Genomic DNA, 23,484 nt, shown 5'->3' with positions numbered 1-23,484 from the left:
TGCAGCAGGAGAGGGAATTAGATCAAGGAGTATTTCCAGAATCTGTTGTAATAATTAAGCATATTTATTCTTTTCAATATTTCTCTTCATGTTCATTGTTTGACTTTACTCACTTTATAGCCAATAAAAGCTTGTTAATAAAAGCTTCACCTTAGGTGTGTGCAGAGTACATTCTCACATGGTGGTGTTGAGAGTGGGAGTGTTCATCACCTCTGCATAGCCTGAGGTACCCTGCAGTGGGTGTGCACCGAGTGTGTCTGCTACGTTCCCAATGTCTGAGAATCATATCATACCTCCTAAAATGAGAACAAGTGTTGAAATTAGGACAGGCCTTTTCTTTTAAGAAATCTCTTGTCTCTATTAAGATATAAACTCCTTCAGAGTGGATAAGAGCATGGAGATAAAGTTGCTTAGTTTCATGCAGTCCTTTTTCACATTGCCTCATTTTGTCTCTGTTGCATTATAATTGTCAAAACTTACACCTGTGCTCTCCCTTAGCAGTGACTTTTTATTCCAGCTGGACACAAAAAGCATTTCTGATTTTTTGGAAACGTTAGAGAAGAAGCAAGGCCAGTACTTCTTTGTTTGAGCTTCTTGGCTTTTTTTCCACAAGGAGAGCTCAGGTTTAAGTTCCAAAAAAGTTTTCAAGAATCCAGGAAGCATTTTTGTTCCTTAGTAAGTAAAATGAAGCAAAACCATACAAACACCAAAAAGAAAAAATATGAGAAGGGGAAATAGGTGACAAGGAGTGAAGGGCAGGAAACAGAAAATAAAGATTAGGCCGCAAAGGATGGAGGAAGGTGGATAAAAGGAAAACGTGGCAGGAGTTGTAAGCAGGGTGAAGATTGGCATCTGTCTATCCATCTGCCATAGTCAGAGGCTTCACTGGAGCATGAGACTAGCTGAGGTGTTTACATTTGAGGATGAATCACTGTGAAACCAACCTTCTCAGAGAGAGGAAAGGCTGACTACCTTTGTCTTTTGTGAGCATCTGTGTTTCCATGATTCAGTCAGATGGATGTTCATATGTCCTGGATCTATAACACAGAATGGTTATTTTTAATGATGATTTTTATTAAATTGAATTAAATTTATCCAAAAGAATAATTCAGAAATTGATTATACTTGTATGTAGCAAGCCAGCAATGGAATAATCAGCATAGACATGTAGACTCTCAGTAAACTAAGTAACAGAAGGACAGTGAGATAAATCCTGCCAAGAATACGAAGTAATTGTTTCTATCTTAATTTTATATGAAAATGGGGACTCCACTTTTAACACATTCTTCTGTTTTTATATTTATTACACTGCCATCTTTCTCAGCTGTACTCTCACGGAAGACAGTGTTCACCTTTAAGCTGTGTGAATTAAATAAAAATATCTTTTTTTTCTATTGTAGTATCAGCGTTAGTAAGTATTACTTTATCTGCTCGATATTATTCAGCAGGACCAGTTGGAGCTGCAGACAAAGCTGTTAGGAAGAAAACAGGAAAGACACAGAACAGTTTCAAAGATGAAATGTCTCCAAGAGAAATGTGAGGCCCTGTGAGAGTAGGGAGAGCGCTAATACTGGGGAAATGTCAACCTTGATCCAGGTGGGCTAACAAGATCTTAAGGTTTAGGACTAAAACAAAGAGAAAGCTTAAAAGTGCTTCTTAGCTCAGGAGAAAAGAACATCAGCCAAAACTTCTGGAAATGTTTTCTGACTAATTGCTAGAGAGCTGTTGTGAGAGGGTTATAATTCTTTGACTATGACTTTACACAAGCTTCACTCGCAATGAAAGGACAATATTTAAATAAGAATTTACAGCCTGAATTATTAAATGCATTCTTTGTTTCAGTGGGAGTTAGGGATGCTAAGTACTGAATATTCTAAATATTTTTGAAGTTCTGGACCAAGCTGTATAGGCCAATTACTATTTTAAGCCTCATTAACTAATACCTTATTTTGTTGAAACACTTTCAATATCATTAAAAATATTTGTGTTCTGGAGAGAAGCATTTTTTCAAGTAGAGTAGCTGAGGGATTTTATTTTCAGGAGTACTGTACAGGAATTTTTCCTGATCCAAGAACTAGATCATAATGGATCTTGCATCAGACTGAAGTGGAGGAGTCCAAGCCTATCAGGTGGTAGGGAGAGCGTGAAGGGATCTGAATTAAAAATCACATATTGTACAAGGTGTGTTGTGATTTACAGGAGTAAACTGCAGAAGGACCCTGCTGATCATCTCTTGAAAGATATGGACAGTATTTATGGAGAGAGGTCATGTCCTGAGACAGAGATGACAAGAAAGGTAGCACCTACAAGAACTCATCACCTGAATACTCTTGATTTCAGTTGTTCAACATGTAACCAGCCTGTTCATGAATATTAAAAATCTTCTGTGTCCCAAATGGTTTTAGTTTAATAGCTTAAAGCATGGTGTTCAGCAATCATCACAGAATAAAAGCCCTGCACTTTGTTCAAGAAATATTAGGTAAGACAAACCTGTCAGCTTGGTCAGCCCTGCTTGTCTAATTGTGCTTTTGAACACTGGAAGCACAATTTGTGTTTGCTTTGCTTTGGCATAGTTCCAGTCATCTGAGAAATGTAGTGCTGTGCTCTTTTAAGTGTATTAAACTATTCTTGTACAGTGAATTATGCTGATAGGTTGTTTTGTTGGAGGAGAAGACGGCAATAAAAATGATTTGTGACTTTTTTTAAAAAAGATGGACTTCAGACATCCAAGAAATTGAGATTTGTCCAACATGAGGCCCTTTCACTTGCTCAAGTAGACTATTAGCTCTTACCACTGGGGGGTTTTTTTGTTTATTTTGACATACATTGTCAATGCCTTTTTACAGCCATTCTGAAGGTGGTGATTTTTTTTTAAAAAAAAAAGTCTTAAAAATATCATAGGGACTGAACCACTTCATATTCTTATAAGCTGATCTTTGGGGCTGGTGAGAAGGAGAGAAGCTGATAATATATGTAGAATTAATTCTGATGAATTATTTAACATGTAGGAATTTAGTGCATAATCTCTTTGAATAATCCTCCCATCTTAAAGTCTTCAGTTCTTTTGGGATTTAACAATGCTGGCTGATAGTACTGAGGGTTGTAGTACATTCTGATGTGTCCTGTCTCATTTCAGTGCAGGTAAATTAAAAGCAAATTTAATTCTAATTAGCCAGATGGATTGCTCAAAGGACCAGGTCTGTGAGTTAATGCTCAAGCTTTTAATTTCTTGTGATCTGAAATTGAGGTTATATTTGATTGATTATTTGAATATCTGAGAAATAAGGAAAGTTTTAAGAAAATTAAATGGACAGTGAGAAATAGTGGTAGCTTGCATCCAGAGCCTTTTTCAGACAGTTCTTCACTGTCTTACAGTGTGTGGTATTTCTTATCCCTTATGAGCAAAAATTCAGCAAGCAGGAGAGCTTTTCAAGCCTGATATATGTGTTACTTGGAAAAGTCTATTATGTATTTTACCTATTTGTTTGAATTTATTTTTTTTTTATTTTACTTGACTTTAAAACCTGACAATGTCATCTCACTAGGATACAAAGTCCAGTTTGGTTTCTGAATAATCCAGAAAGCTCAGAACAGAAACCCAGTAAAATATATTATGTTTAGGCTTCACTTAATCTGTCACAGTTCATGAAGAAAATTTCAGCAGGGTCACAGAAATAAATATGCTCCAATGGTGCTGGGACCATAAAGTGCATTATTTGAGGCACTTCTGGTGGATGAAAACTCATTATGTTGTGCAGAGAACAGGTAAGGCTTTATTTTTTTCCTGCAGGGCTGCATGGAGATTTGGTCTTCCATCTTCTGGAGGGATTAACTAAAACTGGAATAGGCAGTGAAGGAGGAGAAAAATTAAATAGAGAGATGTCAAAAAAGCACTAAGAGACCTTGGCTTGTTTAGCCTTCTAAAATGGAGGCTGAGTTGGTTGATTTTCATGCATGATTAGGAGGGTAAATAACATAGCAGTTAAGATCTATTTAAGGTATAGAATAATACTGGCTCAAGAACAAATACATAACTTATGAATACGTCTAAGTCAGAGTTTAGAAGAAATATATAAAACATTCTTTGATAGCTTTCTGCTAGGTTAGTAAGACCAAACTACTGTTTGACTACCAATATATCAATTTATGAAGGAGCTTGTGAATTATGGAGATATTTAATTTTCTACATGAGTGAACAAGATAAGGAGACAGAATTATACCTTTGGGTGATCTAAATTTTTGTTATGCATTCAACTGGATATATGAGGCTTGAGATGTTTTCCATAAGAGTTTGATGATCTATCAAAATTACCACAGATTTACTTTACTTGAGGACTAAAGCCTTACATTCTTGCTATGAGTGTGTTTTACACTTTGAAGCCACCCTTCTGTTCCTATTCCATGCCTCTTCCAAGTTCTTTTCAGAACCCTGTTGATTAATATAACTATAATGCATCACCAGAATTCTTCATTCTCTCTTTCTCATTATCTTCAGGAGAAAGTGTGTCACCATACACATACAGAGAGGCACATGAAAGTATTTGGGAAGGCATGCCGAAAAAAATTGACTTTATTGTAGCATGTGTGGGTGAGGTGCTGGAATTAAACAGATTTTCATCCGGTATTTTTTACAGAGATCCATGTTGTGTCAAGTTAGAGGAGAAAGGGATGTAGAATGTCCTGACCACATTTCTTAAACCAGCGTCTGAACAAACATTTCAGATACTCCAGAAATCATTAAGGATCATGTTTTCAAAGGAAGTGTTAGAGGATGCAAGCAGGCATACTGGGACTTTCAGAAGCATTTTTGTAAGCCTTTCATTTTGATCAGTTGGAATTGAGCACTGAAAATTGAGTCGGTGATATGTCTCATTCAATGTGTACCTAACTAGGCAAATTTGTACTGAGATAAAGACAAAGAATAAAATTAGTTTGAAATGATATTTTAAAAACAATCATCATCATGAAAGGATTAATTCTTATAAACTTCTGAATGATTGGGAGTTTTTAAATTATATGTTTGCATATAGTTTAGCTCGATATTGCCTGCTGATGTAACTGTGGTCTAAAGGAAGATGTTTGCAGCAACCCATATGGTGGAGAAAATGCAATGTTTATGTTGACAATGACTCTAATCTCTCAAGAGTGTGTAGTTTCATGTTTCATGTGGGTTTCAGTATAAATATATATATATATATATTCCAGGTATACAGCTGGAATAATAAAAGCCTGTGTTGCTAAGTCCAAAAGATTGCTTATCAAGATGGAGAACAGTGTCCTAGACAGCATGAGTGGTAGGACGTGGAGCTTCTAGTAGGTGGCACAGAAAAACATGGTACATTAAGACTCAAGTGCTTGCTTCAGTTCTACTCCAACTTGAACATTTTTAATGGATAGTAACAGCACTTAAATGCCAGAAGAAAAAATTGATTGTGAACCTGCTGTTTCAGACTACCACAACTGGAACTGTCAATCCTGGTTTCTGCAAGGTTTTGGCATGTATTCCACAGTCATGTGTAGTTTAGGATAACATCCTTAGAATTGATTTTCTAAAAGTCAGGTTGAAACAAACTGATGTAGTCATAGGAAAAATCAAGGTACTAATAAACTACAATAGAGCCATTATGACAAAGATTTAATAATCTACAAGGCTTCACGGAGCATGCTAACTCTTCCCTAATGTTCCAAGTAACTACTACAGCTGGCAGTGACTTCACCCTGAGCTCAAAGACATCTGCTTGTCTAACTGCAGTGGCATCTGCATATCTGCTGGGAGCCTGCAAGGTTAGGCTTAGAGAGAGAGGAAGTGCTGGTACTTAAAGCAGAAATTTGGATAGCACAAGGGAGATATAATACTCATTGAATGAAAGCAGCTGAGGGGCCGTGTGTCAAAAAATGCTAACTCTCTAAAACGTGCATGATTCTGTCTAAATCTGGCCAGTGACAGCATAAATTGCAGATATGGTATTTCATTAATTGTATATTAATTTGTTTTATATTTAATGTGTGATCTTTATAACTGCAATTGTTTTGACTGGGCTTGGCAGAAGCCACAGTGCAACTGATACTAATTGTCACCCCTTTTTAGCTCACTCTGATAAGTTGCTAAAAATCAAATGGATGTAAGTTGAATTATCTCCCACGTCTAAATCTGTTGTTCCACAGATAGTGTTTAAACATCATTACAAGCCTGAATCAAAACATGAAATAAGTGAAAGTATTCTTTTTTTCTTAAAAAATAAAGGAAAAAAGCTAAAATCAACCAATCAAAACAAAAACCCCAATTTATGCTATTCAACTCAGTATAACATCTTTGAAACAAGAGCAATTACGTGGTTTTCCCAAAGTGATACAAAGTATTCACAAATTAGTTCCCAAAATGTCTGTCCATTGTCATCTTCCACAGAAGTTTATGAGATAATACCTTGGGACTGTCAGGTAGTTAATGTATTTTCTTCATTAGGTTAGAACAACACATGGAAGACAAATTCAGCTCTCATTAAATTAATTGAAAATTCTCATTAACTTCAACAAAACCACTGGCACTTCAGAGTAAATTGTCAGTGGAGCAGCATCTGTAGATTCAAATTTGTCCCTGTAGATTGAGCACAGATTTGAATCTATTTCTAAATTTAAAGAATCCCTGTAAAATCCAAGGGGATAGGTATATTCACTATAGCATTCAAACTCTGTAAGGTCATGGTAACTGGGTCCACTATACTGATAAAATAATCTGGTTAATCTGAAGATGCAGTAGAGCCTCACATGCTCTGATCTTGAAAAGCAATGTCATGTAGCTAAAATACTTTACACTAAACTAAATCTTCGGTGTATGTAATAATTTGGTAAGTGCTGTTATCTTATTCCCTTTATGCCTGTTATACACTACTTAAACATCCCAAGAAAATGCCCCACCATTACAATAAATACTTCTTCAAATAATTTATCTTCCATTTCAGTCAGCAGCTGTTTTGAGGCTTAAAATAAGCTTTTGTCCTCAGTTGTGTGTCTACTAACATGAATAAAAAAAAAATTGCTGACCTCATAGAAAGTAAAAAAAAGTCCTTAATACTTCCTAAAAGCTGCTGCTTGTTGCAGCAGTCCCAGATGTTATTTTATCTCTGTTTTATTATGTTACATAATTGACAACAGATAAGTGCTAAGACAGATGTCACTGCATGGTGCAGTTACACATGTGCTTCCAAATTCTTTCCAGTATGTGCTGGGAAGTACATGCTGCAGCATTTGCCATCTGTTTCATTAAACTTGGCAGAAATAATGGTATTTGGAGAGGAATTTATATGACCAGTGCTAAAGCCTGCTTTTGGCATTGGTCTTTCATCATAGCCTGATTTAGGAGAATTTCTCCTGAAGAATGGTCTACTTCTATTGAGATGAAAGACAAAATCATACTGTGTCCCTTTGGTTTCAGTCAGATGCACTTAGAATATTTTTAAGGAGTAGCAGCTGTTCACAGCACAGTTAATCTGGCAAATTAGTGCCTGGGTTAGACCAGTCTAGGTATGAAATTCCAGTATGAAAAGCTGTATAAGTGGTGATTTGTTCAAATGGGCATTGTATTCTCTCCTGTGAACCAGTGAGGTGTCTAAGGGAATATGTCACATGGTTCTCAGAGCTGTGTTTGGCTGCACATCTTTGATTTAATTACTTTCTAATATAAAGTGAGATTCTTTCTATACCCTAGCAGATGTGAGTTTAACACATCAGTGCAGGCAAGCCATTTCCTTCAGTGTGCAATGCTCTAGGTTTCTGTCTTGCAGCTTGTCTTCCCACCAGTAAAATGAATATCTATACTGACTGCTATTTTGGGTAACACTATCTTCCTATTATAAGCCTATTATCTTCTGCTTCCTACAAGTACTGTGAGTTGCTCTCTGAAAAGTTGTAATCATATGTGTACAACTTACAGTTTGATGGCAGAATCACAAGCTTGGTGTGCAGAAGCCAAAAAGATTGTTACTGTCATTTCTGGGATCACAGCCTGCTGAGACAATAAAAGGAAACAAAACACTTAAATAACCAGAAGGAACAACTTTGTTTTTTGGGGCATGGTCCAGAAGATTTGAAAATGAGCTGCATACCCATATCTTTAGTGTGAAAAACACCTTTACTGAGCGTGTGGTTGTGACCATGGATATGGAGCACAGCCCTGGTGTGCTGTATGACTTTGCATTTGAGAAAAGCAGTTTTACGTGTTCATTTTTTGATACTTTATTAAACCTTTCACTTAGAATTTTTTTTATTCTCTCTCAAACTGAGACACTGAACAGTAAAGTCCTATATTAATAGCTATAGTAATAGATAGCTCAGAGAATATGCAGCCTGTAATGTGACAGCCCTGTAATGTGACATCCCTGCTTTGCACTTAGTGCAGACCACATCAGAACAGGGCTGGGGGGATTGTCCCAGTTTGTCTGTCCCTGAACCACAATTATCCTGGGGCTGCAAGGATTGTTAGTAGCAAAGGCAGCCATCCTGGGTCTTGACCAGGAGAAGCATCAGCAGTGGTGTGTTCTACTCCTGGCTCGTGTGTGCTGGCAGCTCCCTGCAGACTTTAAAATGCCATTGGCAGTGGGGCTCCTCTCACCCACTCCAACTCAGGGAGTCTGTTAATACCTTTCCTTTCTGTTCTAATTATGGCTTGTGTTTCAGCCTCTGGTGGTTTTCATTTCCAAAGTCCTTCCACTCCTTAAACCATCTTTATTTTTATATAAAGAGAAAAAAATATTTGCCTTGTGCTTATATGTTATTTTTCTGCATGAGAAGAGAGGAGAGGAAGCAAGAGAGAAATGTCTCCTCTCTGACTTGCTCAAAAGGAAACTGAGTTTTACCCTTTCACTCATGAATTTCATCACTTTCTCCAGCTCTGCTCAGCTTTTTAGTCAGTAAAAATATGATTTACACTAAAGAAAAAGATACACATTAAAGATGTGATATTAGGTACTTTGATATATAGCCTGAAGAAGTCAAGTCCTCTATAATTTGTGGTTCTGTTGGCAACAGAAAATAAGAACTTGTGGAAGATCCTGGAGTAAAGACTGCAGTAGTAAGTCATCTGTCAATGCCATGTTCTTCATCTGGTATACACAATTACCAGGATTGAGCAGAAGGGGCTCTTGAGCTGCAAGGAGAAAATGAAAAATCTGATTTGCCTGGAAATTTGGTTTCGTGTTCCAAGTTCCTGCTTCATCAGATAATCTCTTGCATCATTACCCAGCAATGAGCTAAAATTAAGGCCAGGATAAACAGGATGTTAAAACAAAATGCTGCAGCATACCAGCATTACAGATGTCTGTGCAACCCACACCCCTCATCTCTACCAGCAGCTGGACACAGGAGGCCAAGAGTGTTCTGAGCATCAAACTGCCTCGATGGTCTTAGTGCCTGATGTCTGCAATGCTTCTGGTTATGACCAGCAGTCGATACCAGAGGGAAGGGAAAACCTGCTCCCTCTGGTATGTGTCAGAATAGTCATGCACAGTTCTAACCCCTCCTCTGCCTGCATGCTGAATGGAATGCTGAAATAAAGCTCTGCTTGCACTTGTACCTCTGCCTGTTTGGACCAGAGCTGGGTGCAGGAGCAGGAGCAGGAGACAGGCAGGGACAAAGGCAGCAAAAGGTCTTCTAATCTCCAGTGAAGTGGCACATTAAAAATTTGATCTCTCAGCTTGCAGAATTTCTGAATTACACTGTTGAAATCATTCTTAGAGATAGTTTTAGTGAATGTGCAAAATTTCTGTGTCTACACTAGATTATTATTTCTGCCTGATCCAGAAATTGCTCTAAGACAAGTTTCTATTTAATGAGCCAATATTAGTGGTTCTTGCAGTTGGTAATAGGCTATATTTGTTTCCAAAGAGCTTAAAATCTAAAATAGATTGCTTTAAAGTTTATTTGTTAAAAGGTGCCCTCAGGTTGAGTAATAATACAATCTCCTTTTAACAGGAGAAAATGGTTATGATCAAGTTAGACTTTTGTGGGTAGACAATAGGAAAGATTGCTTTCTAAGGTACAGAAATGCAAGCAAGGCAATCATGTGAAAAAATATTAACAATAGGGTTGTAAGATTTTGTTATTTTATTAATATATTTTAGGTGAATCAAGAAAAATATTGCTTCTCTTTAGAAATGCATTAAATTTAATCATGTAGCAAACAGGGTAACTGGATACTTTCCTGATCTTATAAATACCAAGAGACATTTGTATCATTTCCATTTTAAATTTTAGAATGATTGCTATCTTGAGAAAACTTCTTGCAGGGCATTGTTAATGTGAACATCTCCACATATTTGCAACTAGAGATGTTTTCTATCACTGGTCAGTGTGTCCACAGGGAATGCAATGCATTGAGTGAGGTGATGTGTAAGGCAGTGTGAAAGGTTCCCCTTCTACTCCAGCTGGTATAACACCACTGACATTTTTTGAGAACTTTTCCTGACGAAAAATTTTCTTTGAATCACTCGCTCCATTGGTCCCTAGCTTCTTCTTTGATATTTCTTCATGAAAAGGCAATTTATGCTGCCAGTGCAGCTCAGCTGAGGCTTTCCCATGTTCTTAACATATCCTTTGGGCATGAACAAAAGAGGCAGCAATCTGCTTGCAAGGTTGGATTCTTGTTTTGAGGACATAGCACAGTCTCAGAGTGATAAATTTACCAAGTTTGTCCTTCTAGAGATATTTTGAATGTATAGGGAAATATCTGTAATAAGTTGCCTCACATCCAAATCACACCAGGGATTTATTTGATTCAGAATCTAGTGCATAAAGACACCATGATTTCAGCAATCAGAAGAACTGAGAGGCATTAGAAAATACTGGTGCTATTAAACCATCACTAATAAGTAGTTTATTAACAAGAACTCACTGTGTTGGATCTCACAGTGTATATTCAGCCTCTGGTGAGTTGCATTTAGAAATTAAGGTTTGCAGCGCTTTGCAGAGCTCTGGAATAGCCCTTGACAGCACTGCCAGCTTACCTGGAGAGCTGAACTTCACAGAGTGACTTGGTTTAATAACATCCCACGAAACACTGTGTCCAGGTAAAATGGGGAAGAAAAATTCAGCACTTACACTTTGAAAACTAAACAGCCCAAAATCCAGGTTATAAACCCTGGAAAATACGTGACCACTGAAGTGCTAAGGAAACTGCCATGTATTTGTGAGAACTTTGTATTCAGGTTGTAATTACTTTTACAGAAGTGTTGATTGTTTTGGGGCAGAATTATCCAATCAGTTGAGATTCTACCCTTGAGCAAGTTTGGCCCAGTTTATTGACACCTTTTGTGTTCTTGTTGTAGCTGTGTGGAATGCAGCACATGAGCACATGTAGAGCTGATGAATTTCCCGAGATTTACTATGTGTTTTTAATAGTCAGACTTATGGATGTGTCACGGAAAGGTAAAAGTTACACACTTGGTGCTTTGACTATCTGCATTTTGTAATGCTGAACTACAAGGTTATTAAGAAAGCTAGAAGATGACACAGGATAGATAAAATCTTTCATTTATATTGCCTAAATTTTTTCTAAATTACCTAATTTTGCGCTTTTTTTTTCTAACTAATGTGAGAATTAATTAATGTTCAGTGTAGATTCCATTAATCTCAGTGTATGTCCAAGAATCCTCACCTTTATTACAGTGCGCTCATACATAGGCTGCTGCTGGCTCAAATTCATGTTTTGTGAAACAAAATGGAAATATATTGAGTGAAGATACTTTTCCTGTCCTTCATTCTTTATACTGACACCCTTATTCTTCAGGTCCATAAATGCCTTCTAACACGTACACCCAGCCAAGAAGCAATAGTCCATAGCAGGAGACTGTTTTCCACACAAATATTAGACAAGAGAAATAGATTGTAATTTGTCTGTCTCTGCAGAGTAAATGACTGAGAACAGATAGAAAATGGGTTGAGTGTAATTGTAGGTTTATATACAGCTGTATATTAGAACAACAATTTCCATGAGAATGGGTAATGGCAACAAAGTGCTTGCTGGATTTCACTGAGTTTTGCTGACTTTGCTTTTAAAATACAAAAATCTCCATATTAATTTGTCAGTTTTTTTGGTCTATTACTCCTAATGGACTGACTGCATGTTGAATACACTTGAGCTTTAGTACTGTGATAGTAGTTGTCATGTTAAATCCTCTCTTCTACCTCTGGAAATCCAGAGAGTAAATAATATTTTGACTCTGTGTATGGACTGAATTTCCTTTCTGCTGAACAAGATCTTTGTTTTACATCAGTATTTTACAACATTAAAGAGGCTAATGTATAATGTATAATTACACTTTTTGATACTTCTAGGAATCACAAAATCACTGAAGTCACACTGAAGATTAATAACGTAATTACTGGTAAAACTTGCTTAGCTTGCTGAAGAGGTTTTGTATCCTGGAGAATATTGTTTGCAGCATTTTCCAGAACACAGCTGAGCAACTGGATATTAACCTGAAGGATTTTCCCATGCATTCTTGAGCTAATTTAACAGGTAGTCAATTTACACTAATCTAGATTAATTGCTTTACCAAAATAGGGAGAAAATATTTTAAAATAGGTAAAATGTTACTTGATAAAATTTCATCTAACAGACATTAATAATGATGAGAGTTCTTACTCTCAATATTGTTTAAAAGGAAGCAAACCCCTGCCTTTGAAAAGGAAGAAAATATACATGAAAATCATTTAAATATTATTAAGATATTTTCCCAAAATCTGTGTTTATGTTGCCCTAAACTCCAACAAGTTTGCAACTTCTTTATATTGAATAAAACCTTATACTTAAGTTCTTTATTTGTTTTTCTTTCCAGTCACAAGCTTTCCATTTAGAACTTATTTGTACATCACTGCATCCTTATATCCAGGTCTCCTTAAGAAGCTGAAGTTGGACACTTGGTTTATGTGTATTTTTTCAAGTGATTTATCTGTTGAAATCTACTGTTTAAAGGAATATCATGAGGCTACTACATTAAATAATTTTTGTATGAAAGGTTGGTATATGAAAGGAATTAGCCTTCCAGCTCTGTTTGTACCTTTCCTTTGTTTTGAAGCAGGACATGTACACAACTGTGTTGTGAAAGCCTCTGTCAGGGTCATTGGCCTTGTCCTGCAGGCCTCTACAGTGCAATAAATAAATCAATCTCACTCTGAATTAGGGAAGTACAACTAAAGCTAGTGACTGTTTTCATAATTCAATCTTTCATGGTAGACTGGGCTATACTCCTTTCCATGCGATCACCTCTTCACATTCTGAGACCAAGCATTAGAGCTCACATGTGATTCATGCTTTTAAATTATGTGTCTGTAACTGTCCAGCTGTGTTTTAAATCTTAATTGTTTTTTAAAACCATTTTTATTTTCTCCATGTGACAATATTCAGCCAATGAAAATAAGCAAATCATCCATGTATCTGTTACATCCCTTTTCACTTATCTGTGTTTTTCTGAACCAGAGCTGCAAGGTGGAAGTGCATAACTGTACAAATCCTAACAGCCTTGAGCCCCAAAATCCCCAACATTTCTGACATCTGATTAAAAGTAGGGCTTTCTGAACTCTATTTGAGGAAACTTATCCAAGCAGTAGAAAAAAAGAACTCTAGGTAAAACCACATTAAACACCTAGACAACATCAGGAGTAAATCTTTGTAGAAGTCAGTAATGCGGAACTCTGCAAGCAGTTGTATAACTTAAAACTGATTTAAAATTCAGATATAGAGCTGGTGATGAGACATTTACCTGCGAACTTTCCCCCCTGCATGCCATTAACCAGAGGGTGCTAGCTGATGCTCAGACAAAAATTTAATCTTTCATCCTGTTGTCTGACATTGCCCAAATCACTTTTTAAATTTGGTTGCTCAGTCCAGCTCCTGAGTTTTCTAATATTGACTCTATTTAACTGTATTAACATCTGTATTCACATTTCCTACTTCAGGGACAGAGGAGGATCCCCCAATTTATCAGAAACACATGTGCACCTTTATAGACTACAGAAGCTAAAGGAAATTATTTTCACCGAAACAGAAGAGTATGTTGCACTACATGCAGTTTCTTCCTGAGCTGGTCCAAAATTTTACCTGTTTAATGGAGTCAGCAAACGAGTTTTGTTCACCCCAGCTGAACCCAGGCTGGCACATGCAAAACTGCAGGTCTAAAGAGAGAATTAGGCACATTGGAATGGATTAGGAGGAGTTCTTTGCTGGTTTTTAATGGGATGCTTAGTTTGTTTGCTTCTGTAGTAGCTTCACTCCTTAGAGTGGAAGTCCTTGCTTGGGAAAGGGAGTTCTGAGGAAGTGTAAGCATGGCTTTATTTTTAAAATTCTCAACAATAATGGACATGTCCCTTTTTCTTTCTTTAGCCAAGGAAAAGGAAGGAGGAGGGAGACATGTCTGCAAAACTTCAGATATGCTAGCAAAAATGTGCATGTGTGTTTGCATTTACACTGTGGTTTTTAGCCACCTTCTCTCCTGAAAAAAAAGAGAGAGTGAATGATGCTTTTGTTATTACATGTTGAATAAAATGAGAAATCAAACTAAAATAGTTGGCGTGTAGAATAATACAAGGTGGAGTAGTTAGACTGGTCTGGTGAGAATACTGCTCCCACATTTGAGCATGTTTATGTATTTTTGCAGTTTTGAAGAGGTCTGAGAAGATAGTGCAGTAAATACAAGAGTCTCTCTTCTTGACTATGATGCTCTGTACCCATTTCTAACCTCTCCAGATGGAGAGTCCTGAAATGGATGGGTGGGGGCAGGTGGAGCAAGGCACCCCAGGGACAGGGACAGACATGTGTACAGGCAGCCCCTGGGAGCAGCAGCCTCTCCTCACCCCAGCTGGGCACTCCAGAGCCGCTGCTCAGGCTTCTGCTGATGGTGCAGGAGAGGCTTGAAGAAACAATAAAAGTGTTTTCACTCTGAAAGTGTCAGAGCTTATGGAGAACTGCACAGGGATGCAGATAAGCAGGAACCCTGGTGAAAGTGATGCTTTATTTGCCTTATTGAGCCTGGCCCAGAGCCCACCAAAGTCAGCAGAAGTGCAAATATTGGATCTGTTCTTGAATCTGTGTGGGTGTCTTCTTAGCTGAAAGCTTGGCTATCATATCAATGTACTTATTTAGCCAAATTCTAGAAACAAAAGTAAATTAAAAGATTTCTTTTGTTCTGGCAAGGCTTTTTTTTCTTTTTCTTTTCTTTTCTGTGTATGTGGGGGAGGGTTTTTTTGTTTCTAATTAACATCTTTAGTCTTCAGAAACTCCCTTATTTGCATTCTACAATTATACTGCTGAGTAGGAAGCAGGGGGTCTTTGCAAAGAACGAAGTGAATTAGTTTTAGCTAACTGCATCTAAAAAGGAGAGCACGTGGTCCTTTGGCCTTGCTCTGAGAGTAACTCAGCTAGTGTTTTGGACAGAAAACTCTCTGAATATTAGACCCAGGAAAAAATGTCACAGATTATTAGAAATGGAATGGATGGGAGCAGGCTTTATTGGAAACATTGGCTAAGCTTACGTTGTAATTGCTGTGCTGAAGCAGTAAACAGCTGCTGATCCTGTGATCTTTCTAGAGAAAAACAAGCATTTGTTGTAGTTATTTTTCAGACGTATTCTGTTGTTTTCACAGTATTTCAAGTGTCCTACTTGGTATTTATATTATTAGCTCAGTGCTCTACATTACAATAAATGTGTTTACTTATTACAGAAGTACTGACCCTTCAAACATCTGCTTCTCAGCTGAACATCCACATCTCACTGGGTGTGGGTAGCTTCTGTTAGCCATTCTTTCATAATATTTTGCAGTCTTTGGCAAGCAGTTTGAGTCAGATTCTGACCTCAGATGCACTCCTGTACAATGGCAATAGCTGTGCTCCAGTCCACAGCATTCTTCTAGTTTTATGTCAGTGTTAACTGAGGTCAGAGGACATTGCAGCAAGTGGGCCACAAGCCTGCCTAATTTCTGCCTGGAGGAGTTCTTTAAACAAAATACATAAAAACTCTAGTGCCTCCAAATTGATGCCAAAGTCTCCCTCCCTCTTCTAGAGACTGAGCCATAGCCAGTGGTATGGCAGAAGGTTAATCAAATAGTTATGAGGAGTAAAGGGTTCAGTGTTTATCACCATTAGCACAAGAGCTGTAACTGCAGTCTGACAGGCTTGGAAGAGCTGTGGCTGTCTGGAAAGTGCTTTTTGATCTTGTGCTGTCTCTTGTCTCTACCAATACTGCACCCAAGGGGAATGCTCAGAAGCTTCTTTTGGAGACAATGGTTTCAATTGCCTCATGAACGAGGGAGAGATCTGGGGAACCCGTCATTTCCTGCACTGGGGAGAAGACTGCATTGAATCTTTGTGGTTGCTGTTGAAGTAGGGAAAATAATTTTAAGAATTTTAGTGTCTTAGCAAAAAGTCATTCTTCTCTCCCACCCTAGCACGTCTAGAGTCTGTGACTCATGCCCACTCTGCCATTCATGTTTGAGGTTCTGCCTTTCCACCTCTGATAGCCAGCTCCAGTGGTGTGGAAACAATACCCATCTCACACCTCCTGCTCTTCCAAAGCCCTGCAGCCTCCTCTGGTCATGGGCTACCTGAGGAGAGAGAAGGTGCTCACTTTACCTCAGAGCACAGCCTAATTTATCACATGCTTAACTCTTTATGCAGCAGTGGAAAAGATGGGACGGTCATCCTGCATCATCTGCCATCTACTGTTATCATCTACCACCCTGGACCTTGTCAACAGCACTGGAACTTACCCACTCTGGTTATATAAGTGAAAAATAATATCATCAACCAACCACCAGCCCTGGGCTAGTCTCAGCTGGGATTTCTACAGTGGAAGGAATTCAAAAGTAAAAATGCAGTGTAAATTTAATATACACAGCATCCCCTAGAGGTTCATGCTGCAACTAGGATAACTGCTCCTTTTCCATAACTGGTTTCTCTTAAAAGTACCAACTAGTAATCATAATAATGAGAATACATTTTGAAATTAGCTTATAGATGAGTCATAGCTAAAGCAATGTTGGTAATACATCTTGTAGAATAAATCTCATCCTAAAATAGAAAAGAATGTTTTGCAAAACTACTTAGCAATGTAACCTTTGCAGACCAGTGAGAAAAAAAAAAAAAAGAGCTAATGGGCTCTCTCAAAGATTTTCAGGCCATACCAAATATTTTTGCTTGATAATTGATAGATATCCAAATAAAAATGCAGTGAAGGTTGGTCTGGACAGTTCCTGGAAGCATCTTGATATACTTAATTTGACATGCAAATAAACCATATTCACACCTTGAATGAAACCACTTAATGAAAAATACTCATTGTTTCATCTAAAGCTTCTTTTTAATGTGGAAGATAGTTTTGATACTACCACATTACGATATTTTGGATGACTCCTTATATAAAGGAGAAAACTTCCTGATAAAATTATTTGGGTGTTGTTGATGTCTTGTGGAAACTGAGCATATTCATTGTTGGAGAATACAACAACAGATGGTATAGACCCACACCAGGTCAGTAAGCTGTGGAAATATGAAACTGCCAATCCTGAAATTGAAAACAGGTGGCAAAAATTTCACTTGGAGATTTGACATCTGTAAGTAATTGGTTAGTGCAAGAGCTTTGGTTAGACACAAATTAACTTTATTGCTGATTGCATTTTCAATAAGTAAGGGAGAAAGCAGCTGCAGTTGGTTAGAATCACAATAAATTAAATACCTAGAAAGTGTTTAGAAGGACTTAATTTTTGGTTTTTTGTTGATTTTTTTTTTTGTAGTTAGCTTGGGTATATACACTTCATAGTATTTAGGTTGAGAAGACAAAATGTTTTACAGCAGTTTTAACAGTGCTTCTGGCATCAAAGCTTCTTCTCAGAGCTTCAAACTGTTTCTCACCATTCCTACACCACTTTCTGCTTCTAAAAAATGTAAATAAATAAACAAACACAGGACATCTGGATTTGATTGGGGGGAGGGATTAATTTCAAATAAAGACATTAAGAAGTTATTTTGACTAGAAGAGAACTATGCTAATGGGGGATGTTGTGTTCTTGAACTTTGTCCTTTCTGGCAAGGCTTTCTTCTCCCCACAAATAGGAGTTACTGATCTGAAAATGTAGATGTCTGACACTGACTCAGTGCTGCCTTTCCTAGCAACAACGGGGAATTTCAGAGCAGGCAATGTGTTAGCGGGTGCTAGAGAAAAAAATCAGGTTACTTGTATGCCAAATTAAAGTTTAGGATATTTTCAAAACATCAAAACAGAAGTTATTTTAAGGCAGCCAGACTACCTGAATAGCTCAAATAGATAATGGTATTGATCACACAGAATATTTCAGGTTTAAAAGATTTCAGGTTGGTCAGGGCAGAAAAGATTTTTGCCCTGGAGGGAAATTAACTCTGTAACATTAAAGCCAGAGAAACCTTCAGAGTTGCAGTAAAAAGCTGGGGAGATTATCTCCTCCACCTGATGTTGTGTGAGGCACATACATTTCTGGGAATGTAGCACTACCTGTTTCCAGAAGTGCAAGAGTCTGTTGCAGTTGATTTCAATTCAGTTTTCCACAGCTGGATGTTTCAGAAAGGTTAGCACCTCCAGTCAGACACCACCCTGTACTAGAAGCAGCCTGACATCAAAGGCACCCTAAGCATGCACAGCTGCACTGAAATCATAAGATCTTCAGGAAGCTGCACACTTGCATTTACATTCTACATATACAATGCATTTATACACTTGCATTTGCATCACACAAAGTGATTATAACTCTAAATCTTGAACTATCTGAAGATAGTATAATGTCAGGAATGAACTGAGCTTACTAATGAGAAGAACCAGGAGATCAAGTGTTGGAGGATGTCTGTGGGGATATGTTCTGGATGGAATGATGTTCAGAAAGAGTCAATAGATCACCCTGCAAAATTTATGCCTCTTTAAGATGCTGCAGTCAGCCATCTGAAAAATGTGAAATTCTCAGTCATGTTGAGCAATCCTGGCCAAAGGGTTCACAAATTCATGTTTCAACTCAGATGTTGCCTCATGGGCTTTCTTCCAGCCTGTTTGCCACTGCATCTTCTTTCTGGCAACAGAATAGTATTCCTGTGGCATTTGCAGCAATTGCTTACATGGAACAATAAATATCAGATAAATATTTAATATGAGTTTAACTTTTTAAGTGTTGTTCAATAGCTGAAAACTAAAGGAAACTGCGTGCTGTGACTAATCAGCTCTTTGCAGAGCACCAGCAAGTACTCCTGTTAAATATAATGCCAAATGTATGGCTTCTAGATCACTTTGTGAGATTTAAGGGTGCCAATTTATTTGCTATATGATGTATCTTGCAGTAGAATATTAGAATTCTTTTTATGAATTTTCTAATGTTTGAATTTTCCAGCAGAAGCAAGGGGAGCCTGCTTGACTAGCAGTTTTATGGTACTGCTGTATATTAGATTTCATCAGTAAATTACCTTTTGCTTTTTTCCTGGAATCTAGGCATCCTGCTGGACTCAACATGCACAGTCATTTCATTTCTTCCTTGTGTGCATGGAAACCACTCTGCTATTTTGTCAATGCCTTGACTAAGTGATTTTCGTAATGATTTATGTCACATACATTCACGGAACAGTAAGTAACAGATCATAGTATGCATATAGACTGTTCTGTAAATTAAAACATGCAAGTTCTTTGTCCACAGCCTTGAACAGTGGGAAGTAAGCCCAGCATTGTTTCTATGAATTTATAATGTAACAAATCCCTGATATTAAGTTCAGATAAGAAAGGTCTTCATTTTAAAATTTTTAAACAAGAAATAACATTCCTTCTGTGATACTGAGAAAATATATGATAGCAAAATAGAGTTCAGGCTTGTCACATTGCTTTTCAGAGAAGTGATTTTCTGACTGCAGAGCTCCATGCAATATTACTCTCCCCTCTGCTGTTTTATCTTCCTCTGACAGGTCACTGGAGAGGATAACATCTGATTTCAGACAATAAGATCGGGAAGAGGTAGCAGGCAAGTGGGGCCAAATTCTTTGGCTGAGGCTATGAGACAGTCTCATCGTCTCATCACCTTTTCCTCCTTGCTCTGCTTCTCCTCCCTGAAACTGGGCTAAGCAGAAGTGGTGCAACATGGGGTCTGTGCTCATCCTGGGAGAGCATAGGCTGATCTCGAGAGAGCAGGCAGCTGTGGAAAAGGAGATGACCAGAGTAAGGCTGGAAGGTGCTGAGTAACTGGACTGGGGACAGCGTAAAACCTGAGTAAATCTTTAAAAGGAGGAATTCCCGGTCTGGACTTGTTCCTGGTGGGATAGACATGCCTGGGCTCTGGATGGTAAATGCTCTATTAAAACCTGTCATTCAAGGTATGGGAAAAATAACTTTGGTTGCATGGGGAGAGACTTGATTTGGAGTCTGAGGACATCAGAGGGAATGTCAGTCTGGGGTTTTGTACCCTGCAGGGAGGAGGGAGGAAGACACACCGTGAAGAGTGGGCTTATATGGTCATGTAGGGGAAAAAATAAAAACAAACAAATAATAAAAAAAATTTTAAAAAAAAGAAGTAAGTTCCCCCTGAGTATCTTACAGATCTAAAAGAAATTCTATGAGTTGGTATATGTGAAATCACTCATATTTAAAGCTGAAGGTGAAAAACAATATATTGACGAGCCTGTGCTTCCTGTGGAGAGGCTGTATAATGATGCAGAAAGTTTTCTCCCACAGCTTTCAGTCTCCTTACTTCAGCAAAACTGATGGTAGTAATAAAGTAAGCTGTTGCTTTTTCCTTCTTACTGCATTTATATGAGAGGAGGAGGCTGAATGTGCTGTCTTTTATTACTTTTCTCCTCCAGGAGTAGGTAAAAAGTGATATATGCTTCACACTTTTTTACAAACAGATTATACTGGGCAGATGCTTAGAAACAGCTTTGCTAAATCATGTGAAGGGATGCCTACATTATGCGGTGTGGAAAATCTGCTGCTTTTGGTATAGCCAGGCAGAAATGGAGATTCATTTGGGGCACAAGAAGTTGTGAGGTTATGGTTCACCATTAACAGAAAAGAGGAAAAATGCCCACTGTGAGTTATGCAATAAATTCAGTGAAATAACAAATCTTTGAAAGTCCCTGGTTCATGGAAGTGTCAGGGGGTTTGTGGGCTCATTTAGAGCCAAACAATGTGCCCAAATGTACCAAACTATGAGAAATTTCCACATGATTGGCAAGCATGTGACACACAGGCTGAAAATCTGGTTTTAGTCTTTGAAGCAAGTGGACATTTGCTGTCAACACTGGTTAGTGTTTAACAAATTTTTCCTCCCAAATTTGTTTAAGGTTATGAAAGTGATGAAGGACTTCAGCACTTACAAACTCAGTGTTTTCATGGCAGATTTGTAGTTTTGTAATTCATAAGTGGAATTAAAGTCTTGTGTGAGTTGCTTACTGTTATCACTTAGTTTGCAATCCCAAACACTCAGTTGTGCATCTGGGAGTGGCCTGAAAATTAAAACAAAAACAAACAATGACCATTGTGTGTCTGAAATCCTGCTTCTTTCTAGGGACTGACTGAATTGAGTTAAACTCTTAAGGTTTGCAAAAAGAGACCCGCTTGCCTTGGGTTCCAGCGTGTGCAGTGCACTTCTGAGAGGGCAGCTGGTCTTTGTCAATGAGAGAAACTCTCAACTTGTCTTCTGAGTACAAGTACTGGTGTCTTGTGTTTTCATAAGATCCTGGTGGTTATTCACTCTCTAGGGACGTGAGGCAGAGAGTTCAAGGTTACCTTTACTCTGGGGGAGGTCTTCCATCTTCTAGCAAGATGTCCTCATTTTGAGGTTTTTCTGGAAAGTAGATTCAAAAGTAATTCAAACAAATTTGAGGGCAGGACAGACAGTTTATAAAATCTATGAGGACTGTAGCTAACCCTGATTTAAGAAGAGTTTACTGTGAATTTCAAGAGACAGTTCTGTCACAGTGGGCACTTTCCAAGACTGGAAATCAGGATCAAGTGATCAGCTCAGACAGGTAAGGAAGATGGTCAAGCCAGCGTTTTGGTAAGGTGGGGATGCCAGTCCTTACTGTCTAAGCCTGACCACATCCTTTAGCACTAGATAGCATCGCCCTTACAGGTTCCTGAAGTGAAAATACTGTAAACCAGGCCTGTTAATGGAAGTGGGTTTGGAAGTGATGGGTCTGTGGGACACTGCAAAAGGACAGCCAGCTGTGCAAGCTCAGCAGTCGATTGGCCAAAACACCTGGATATACAGGAACTGGTTATTTATCCCTCTACAATTCAGACATGGAATGATATATCTTTAGTGACTGAGCTGTTTCTCTGCTTGAGTAAATGAGATGTATGTGTTGAGGAGGGCAGTCAGCATTCAGCAAGAAGACAGATTAATTTAAGATTAACTCCTCATTGGAGTGGAACTGACAGGCCTGTAGAAGATGGGCAGTTCTAGGGGCTGTTAAAGTCCCGTTAAAGTTCACCAGCTTGGGACTTGCTTGAGTTGCAAGTGTTTTGACAGTGTGAATATATATGGTACAGAGCGATGCCCTAAATTAACATTGGCCTAATTGGAAACAAGACCAAATTATTCTTGAGAAACTGAAGTATGATTTCTAGGGATATATTAAATTCCAGGAATAAGGAAAATCTTTTACAACACTGAGTTTAGTTGAGTTTGAATCTTCCCTGCTGCAAGATGTGAGGAGCTGGTTTGCAAACCTTACTGTGGCTGCTCCAGCTCTGGATGGGCTGTCAGCCAGTAAGTGGGTTAAAACCTTGGCAACAAGATGCTGTGACAAAGAAATATAAGACTGCTCTAAAAGATGCCTTTTTGTGCATCTGGCTAGTACTTTAATGTCATTGAGTTTCAAGGGCAGGGCATGGCTGACTGTTGACACTGTTCTTCCTTTGGAAAGAGAAAAGAATTAACACGTTGAGACTTCTTAGGAATAAAATCAGTGGTGAGTAGAATGAGAAGAAACAAAGGTGATTTTTCAAGTATATTTTACAGGAATATCAATCTCTGTCTAAAAAAATAGGCCAAATTTTTACTTATTTTCCTAACTCATGCTGTACATGGATATTCTTGTCTTTGTTTAGTAATTAAACACTGAAATATAATTTTATCTAAAGAACTTTTAAAACACTGTTTTCTCTCTTAAAGATATTTTTCCCCTTTCTCCTTTGAATCTGCCTTCTAGCCAGTAATAATGAAGAACCTGAGCAAAAGCTTGAGTTAGTGGCTGAATAGAAGTATAAATGCTCTGTGCTGGAGTGATTACACAAGCAGAAAACCAACCATCTTGTGAAGAAGGTCTTTTCCTCATAGACTCATTCCTTCAGCTCTCTAGGCACTAGGCAGTGTTTGCATGCATCTAATCACTGAGTCTACCAAGTCTGAGTTCCTACAAGCTCAGCTTCATTTTGAAAATAAGCTCCTCCTAAGCCTTTAAGCACATTTGTGGTATTTTTAAGGAATATACTGAGC

The 23,484-nt window shown here is 38.0% G+C and overlaps 1 protein-coding gene across 2 annotated transcripts in view; it reads left to right on the top strand.

Moving 5' to 3' along the window:
• The window catches only part of PLXDC2 (plexin domain containing 2), a 253,479-nt gene that overhangs the window by 79,817 nt on the left and 150,178 nt on the right, over positions 1-23,484 (top strand). The window contains exon 1 of one of the 2 annotated variants that reach the window (XM_015619088.3): positions 20,296-20,359. The exons of the other annotated variant lie outside the window; for it this stretch is intronic. Coding sequence (XP_015474574.1) covers positions 20,311-20,359 — 49 coding nt within the window. The 5' untranslated portion in view covers positions 20,296-20,310. Of the gene's footprint in view, positions 1-20,295; positions 20,360-23,484 lie in introns of those variants that run through there. 2 annotated transcript variants of the gene reach the window in all.

Source organism: Parus major, chromosome 2, assembly GCF_001522545.3.
Source record: "Parus major isolate Abel chromosome 2, Parus_major1.1, whole genome shotgun sequence".
Lineage (NCBI taxonomy): Eukaryota > Metazoa > Chordata > Aves > Passeriformes > Paridae > Parus > Parus major.
Note: the sequence above shows the minus strand (reverse complement) of the source record. Positions and strands in the feature narration are given on the sequence as shown.